Below are 7524 nucleotides of genomic sequence, written 5' to 3'. Positions count from 1 at the left end.
GGAGGAAATTCCAATATTAAATATCAGATCTATCCTATTAAACCATATTGTAATGTTGTTATTAACATCCATACTGTATGTACTTCATTATATTTTAGGTCTTATCAGTTCCTAATGCATAGAATTTAGCTGACCTAAAAGCATAAACTCCATTACCAAAAAAGAACTTTTATATTGCTTTATGTTGACAAGTCATAAGTTTGAAAGTAAATTATGTTAATCATATTTTACTTCAATCCCTCATATTGCTCTTTGAATTGTAGAATATTTTCTTAAGCTGTAGGTCTGCAGGAGAACTTAAAAATCAATCCTAATTGTACATTGAAAGGATCAGCTACTGTATGGATTTGTCTTTTCACATAAAAAAGCATTAAATATATATATGAGAAGAGAGTTTAAAAAATATCATACCACATTCAGGCAAATTCTAAAAGTTTAGGTTATTATACTAAATTTTTGACACATTTTTAATGGCATTGCTGTTTACTTTCTCAGTGTAGGCCACAGTTTTCATAGTCTTAGGTGGGAGTTTTGCCTCAAAGATCAGTAGACCCTGAGCACACCTGTAGCCTCTCCTCTTTGTAATACTTGCTGTTATCGACAGGAGCCAGTGAAACACACTGCACGCTGCAGAGTGCTTTGCTTCCTTTACTGATAATACTCTTCACCTTATTAAAGTCAGGAGATCCTGTATTTTGGAACTAGAGAGGAATCTTGCCTGTCCCAGATAGAAAATGTACAATGCCATCAGCAGTTCTGGGCCATGTTTTCACTCGATTAAAAATGCTGTTAACATCAGGTTACTTTTTGTCAGTTGCAAACAAATCAAGCAGGAGGAACAGAATGATTCTAAGAGTAGGAACATATTTACCCCACAAATGTCTGAAGAAATTAGAAGTGATGAAAAAAGAAATACCAAAAATGCAACACAAGATGGTTTCTCTGGGCTCTGAAAAACAAGTGAGAAGTCTTTATATTTGCCTGGCTGGTTTTTTTTTCTGTTTTTTTTTTTTTTTTTTTTTTTTTTTTTTTTTTTTTTTTTTTTTTTTTTTAGCTCTGTCCTTTTGGAGGAAAGGAGTAATGTGAATCCCAAAAAGAACTGGACAAAAAGTAAGCTTTGTATCCTATCTATGAGAATCAGACGGTGTGTGTCATGCTAGTTTTTACAGTCATAGTCTACAGTCTTCCACTGATTAAAATCAAATTTGACAGTAACACAATATAGAGGTTTAACTGACAGCACACACAGCACATTTGCTAGTCATAACGCCTTAGTTTAATGACTGATGCATGTGGGAAGCTAATTCAGATTTTTTTTCTTGAATGAGATAAATGAGCATCCCAGTTAATACCAATCATGAATTCAAGCCATGTGACAAAATTGATGCTACATACCCTGTTCTTGTTTTGCATGTTCTGCAAATTGAACTGCAGGAAAAGAGCCAGTTTGTACACACKCATCCGGAGAGAAAGTTCATTCTGCTTTCTGACACATCCACCAGTGGCAGCTGACTGTCTCCAGCTTGCTGCTGTTGTGTCCACAAACTAATTAGCCTTTCTGTTAAATAGCCCAAGAATTACAAATTGTCTGTTTTGAGGAAGAAGTACAGGTTGAACAAGCAGACGTAGTATAAATAAAATATTTATATAAAAATAGTCTCTTACAAAATATACTCTCTTATCCTATGGTTGTTTTTCCAAAAGATGGAAGTTTGTCTGGAGTTTTTATTTCTAGACATATTCCAAACAGGATTTTCTTAATGCTTCTTTCTTTAGCTGATGGAAAAAAAAATCTGGTATCTCTACCACTTGATTTTTGTTCCAGACAACTAGCAGCAAACAGAAAAAAAAAAACAAAAAAAAGTGTTTGTGTATGTACATATATATAAAGATGCCAGCTTTTGTACTCAAACATCTAGTGCTGTAGAACACATCCTGCAAGTCCAACTAGTAGAAATATCCCAGTAAATAATAATATATACAGCTCCATTTTTTCCTTGCTGTTTCTACAAAATTATTCCACAAAGAAAGCAAGCTATCTACTTTAATTGCAGAATAGGTCCAAAAATGTTGGTAGAGTTCTTTTTAATTAAATAAATTAATATTAGTTTTATCTGAATAAATTGTTAAATATTGCTATTATTATGCCCAAATGTCCCAAATCCCTGTGCTAAAATCTGCAGCACACACGCGCACACACACGCACACACACAAAACGGCAGGTAAAGCAGTCCACAGAAAATTTCAACAGTTCTGCTTGCTGTAGCAAAYGGTATGAAGTAAAGAGATGGGCAAGACCAGCAGAAGCTTTCCACAAGCGCGGAAGCCCAAATCTGCGTCCTCCACACGCTCCTGCAGGCAGTTCGCAGCGGGGCACCATSCGTCCCGTCCTGTGCAAAGCCCCTTTCCGAGGAGGTTCCCCTGCCCCTCCCTGATCCGTACACACTGAAGTTTTTGACCATCTGTTTTGAAGCCGAGAGAGTCAGTTGCCACGCTCAAGAGTTTTTTCTCTGACTGGTGCCTCTTCACCAGGCAGTCAATGCTTCACGCTTTAGAGGTGCAGATTAACTGAGATGATCTTTTTTTTTTTTTTTCTGTTTTATGCGTCAGGTGGCTCAGCAAGGGGGTTGTTTGTTTTTGTTTCTTGGCTGACTTTCGTAAGAGTCTGAAATGTGTATCCATATAAGCAATGAAACATGAGAGGAAAAGACAGGGATCCATTCATCAGCGTTTCTTCTGGGAGAGAAGGTCTTTGCTACAGTCTTGCGTAGGTACGTTGAGCGCATGTGCAAATGTATTCCTGGCCGGGATGCAGGGTCAGCCCGCCCGGCCGCGTGCTCATTTACAGGTGTACACCTCTGTTCTCTCACTGCACGTGTTGCACTTGACATAGCAGCACCAATGGAACTTGCAGTTGCACTGCCACACTCTCGAGTACTGGTGGGTGTTGTAACCTCGACCACAGCACATCAGATCGCAGCCGTTGGACTGCTGGGCTGTCTTGTTGCACATCCGTCCTTGCGTCCCCACGCTGCCCGTGACAGGGTCTTCTTCACAGTARTTGGGAGACTTCTCTATGTACACTAAATCTGTATCCATGGGTTTGCGATAGGAAAGCGGCTTCTTTATTTTAAGGAAGGTCGGGCGCTTGTTACGACTCGCCCTCACTGGTTCAACTTGAACTGCTTCATTGTATTTGTCCTTAAGGATGTAGCCCAGCTCCCGGAATTTGGGAAGGGTTGTCCAGCATGTTTTCGTGGTACAGGATCCTGAGACCCCATGGCACTTGCACTCTAGCTTCATGTTTTCTTCCAGAATCTAGAACAAAGAATGATGCATTAATAAAAACCAGATTATATTCAAAACAAGCATGCTGAATGATTGGCCACAGGCTATTTTCCAACATGATCTGCTACCACACAGGAGTCAAGTTCCCAMCAAAACTGTGGATTTTCCCAGCAAATGCTCACCCATGCCAGCTGAGTTCTGCCTGTAAAGCTGACTTAAGCAGGGAAGATAACTTTGCTTTATTTCACAGCCTATGGACCAAAACTAAAATGGGATCCTTATTAACCACAACTTGTCTTCACATTGCTTTGCTATAGGATTGTATAGTGCTTTATATTGTCTGTTTGGCAGTCTTYGGTATATGGCAGTGAAAGCAGGAATGGCAGAAAATCACAGCCTTGCTATGGCAGCTGCATGAAACACCATATGCAGAATGCTTTGAAAGTGCAATAATACATACTAGAACTTGATTTTTATAAACTTCATTCCAGTTCTTGGACCTGAAAATAACATAAGTTGGTGCAAGATGTAAACAAGCAGATAAACTCTATCAATTCTTACCCTCATGCTGGTCTCGCATTAACCAGCAATGTAGAGCAAGCAGATGATCTCTTACTCGTACAGACGTCATCTGTTCCAAAACGTTGCAAGTTAATGCTCCAGCTTGGAAACCTGAGTATTTCAATACACCATAGTCTTATGTTCTTTGTGCTTTCTGATGGGTCTAGACTGTTTTGCCTCCTCTCACATGGTTAAAATAGCATACAAAATGGCTAGGCTACTTTGCAAGCAAACTGGCTTTATCTTGGAGCATGAAGGATAAGAGTAAAGAGGAGGAATTGCTTTCATGTTTTGACATCAATTCTTGTTAAAAAATCTCTACCACCTCCTTAATATTGTAAAAGCTTTTCAGACATGCCAACGTCATGGCTTGCTCTACCCTGTCTCCTGTTCACTTCTTTGTCAGGGTCTCTCATGTTTGTGCCTGAGTTGTCACAACTTTTCCTTTGAAGGCAGCAAGTCTCATATTCTTTTCAACCTCTACATCTCTCGAAACCTTATCCTGATATCATCCCTCTTCTGCTGCTTATTTACCAACCTGGTCTTTGCCAAGTAAAACTGGAGACCAGCTTAGTTCGTGCTGTCTACCCTGAGCCCTGTAGCTGACCTTGCTTAGCAGCAATGCTGGGTTAATGCTAGGAAAAAAAGATCTATTTCCAGCACTTAATTTCACACTGGTACCGGTTTGAAAGAGAACAGAATAATTTTGCTGATTAAATTCTGCTTAACCTGGCAGATACCAGTAGTGGGAAGTCCAGCCAGAACATTATCTGGGTTCAAGGAGTGGCCACATAAATTTCTGCCCTGAGAAGCCCCAGCTGATCCGTGCAGCACTGAACACCGATAGCCTAGCAGGCGTGGAGGGAGGTCAGTGATATGAAATTTTAAGTAACCCCTTGCTATGCAGTGTATCTACTATAAAYCCCCCCCTTTCAGTTTTGGGATTTTTGGAAAACTTACCATGCAAGCACATGCCTTKCCAGAGACACATGGACTGGCTGCTGCTGGAATTGGCAATCTGCATTGAAGGAGCCAAGTCCAGCTTGAAGACTAGAGACTTGTTTTCTGGGATTTCAAATCTAAAATCTCAGCATAAATTGGGGATGGGAAGTGGTTAGAGCACATTTTAATTTGTCCAGTCCTCAAGTAGCACACTGATGCTGGCAAAATATAATGGCATCCAGTCCTTGGAAGGCTTAAAATAAATAATTTAGAGGCTGCACAGCCTCTTATCCATTAGAACTTGAGGCTGTTCCTGACTCAGCTGGGCACAGATATTGCTATTGCCTAACCTTAGGAGAGTTTGCATTTGCTTTCACTCATTCTTCTTCCTCTGCTCCCTTTCAATGAAGAACTGGATRTCAAAGATATCTTGATTTGTATTTTAGTTCATGAACTGTCAGTACACCAGTCTAAAGACTGGTTTTAAATGCGAAGATTGGATTTAAATATTTAAAAATGCATAGAAAGTATAGGTCCAAGATTTTGATAGATATACTTAGAGTACATTAGGTCATAATTTGTATTCCCATTTTCCTATTTTTACATTAGTAATGAAATTTTGGTGCAAATTGTCTGCCTAATACTTGCCCTAAAACTCAGATGTGAGAAAGTTTTATATTCAGATTTACATCTGCTCAAACTTTGGCTTACATTTTGCATTATCTTGTTATCTCAAGTTTCTCTCTCAGCCACTGCATACTTCTTTTATTGCTCACTCATTCATAAGGTAGTACACTTAGAAGATAGATGAGGAGATGGAAAAGGAGTTATAGAGCAGAAACCGGAAAAATAACATAAATTCTTTTAGCCTCATTTGTACCTTTTTAAAAGCTCTTCTTAATTTGAAACTAGCCAGGAATACATTTCTCAGTTCCATTTCAAACATTGCTCTTGTTCAAGTGGCTGGTCTTACATCCTGGTTTGATGTTCAAACTTGCAACAAAATATTTCTAATTCGCCTTCCATCAGGATCCACTGAATTGACTTGAAACATTAGTGCAAAACCTATCTCGGTTTAGCGTCATCTATCCAGGTAGGGTTTTTTTTCCTGAAGTGTAGCTAAATAGCCTAAATTGCTTTTGGGTTTATTTCGTTAGCATCCCATTTACAGTCAACGATTTTTGAGAGAAAGAAAGAGCTGAGCAAGCTGAAGGACTAGAGCAGCGATGGAGTGGCCTCATGTCTTGCGTTGATCTTACTGTTCTGGGTGGCGCAGTGCCAACTAGAGTCAGCTTTAAGGTTTTGTAGTCTCAGCTAAGGCTGGGCCACAAGCAGATAAGGTAAAAAGGTCTGGTACAATTGTGGGCAATACTTGTTGAGCCCAGGTAGTCRGGCTCCTTTTCAGAAGACCATAAATTCTTCAAGGTGTGTGGTTGGGAGATGAAGGGGTGAAAAAGAGTTTTGKCTTTTAATGCTGTGCCACATTTCTCATTCTCAATTTTTTTATGTCTTTATTGTCTCAATTTTTTGTGTGCTTACTTATTGGCTAACCCTCCCTTTTTTCCTTTGTACCTAGCTGGGGGAACATTTCTGATCCATTGGGCTAAAATCACTCCAACACATCTGCTCAGTTTGGTCCATTGTACTCTGCAACTGAATTTTCCTTTCCATTTCTGTCTTTTATAGCCAGCTTTTCCACTTTTTGCTCACAAATGCTTTCACTGGTTCTGCTTGTATATCCTCCCTCCCTGCTACTGTCTGCCAGTGCCGTGTTTTGCAAATTCAGCCAGAGACGAATTGATTCCTATAGCCTTTAGAAAATAGGCTACATGTAATCTGAACTGTCTATCTTCTGCAAAGAAAAGGGCTGCAATGGTGATTCGATAGTTTTGTTGTAGTTTGATATCAGGTGTTCGGACTATTTCTCTTGCATTAAACTATGTGTATAGTGGTATGTTAATACTGTTATATTACTCTGATTAATTGATGACTTTATAAATCCAAGACAGAAGTTTAAAAAGGAAGGAAGAAAACAATATAGGGGATTTTATGGACAGGAGGCCTGGGCCTCACTCTTGGTTTCTATGAGCTAAAAGAAGCATTCTACCCCTTAATAACTTGTTCTGTGTTAAAAACAGAAAAAAATTTCACCGTTAGAGATCAGGCTTTGTTTCTTTGAAGGTTTCAGCTAGCAGCTCATACCTTTTACGTTAGATTAAAAACTAATATGTGTTATAGACCAATTTTTCCTAAAACAGAGGGGTCTGAAGGGCACAAAATTGAAATTCTAGATCCTCTGTTTCTTACCCAATGACCATACCCAGCTCCGTCAGCCATGGAAAGTAAATCTGTATGCRCCAGTGAATGCTCTGAACTGGATTAAACGCTAACAAAGAGCTTGAGTTCTTTGAGCTTTGTCCACTTTTTCTTTGAGTTCCTACAGCAGACTGTCAGTACTTGTTTTTCTCTCTCCTTTGCCATTAGCCTCTGGGAAATAGTTTGTCTGGGAGAACTTGCGCTGGCTCTCTCTGCTGATGTTATCTTCACGTATAGTACCTTCGGGCGCTGCCGCAAGGAACTTAGCATGTTTTTTCTTCGTTTTTAGTTCCGCAGAAAACGCGCGGGGCGCGTCACATGAGGGTGCAGGCTTTCGCCGCGGGGAGCCTTGCCAGGAGCCTTCGAGCTGCGCGCAGCCGGCGCGGGCGCGACGGCGCTCCAGCGGGCCGGGCTGCG

The 7524-nt window shown here is 40.1% G+C and overlaps 1 protein-coding gene across 1 annotated transcript in view; it reads right to left on the bottom strand.

Moving 5' to 3' along the window:
* Positions 1-1760: 1760 nt before the first annotated feature.
* Positions 1761-7524, bottom strand: part of WNT7A (Wnt family member 7A) — a 34002-nt gene continuing 28238 nt past the window's right edge. The window contains exon 3 of the mRNA XM_085302554.1: positions 1761-3318. Coding sequence (XP_085158680.1) covers positions 2839-3318 — 480 coding nt within the window. The 3' untranslated portion in view covers positions 1761-2838. The remainder of the gene's footprint in view (positions 3319-7524) is intronic.

Source organism: Rhea americana, unplaced genomic scaffold (assembly GCF_003343005.1).
Source record: "Rhea americana isolate MKP2758 unplaced genomic scaffold, rheAme1 scaffold_19, whole genome shotgun sequence".
In the NCBI taxonomy this organism is placed as follows: Eukaryota; Metazoa; Chordata; class Aves; order Rheiformes; family Rheidae; genus Rhea; species Rhea americana.
This window is presented reverse-complemented; position numbering and strand designations above follow the sequence as displayed.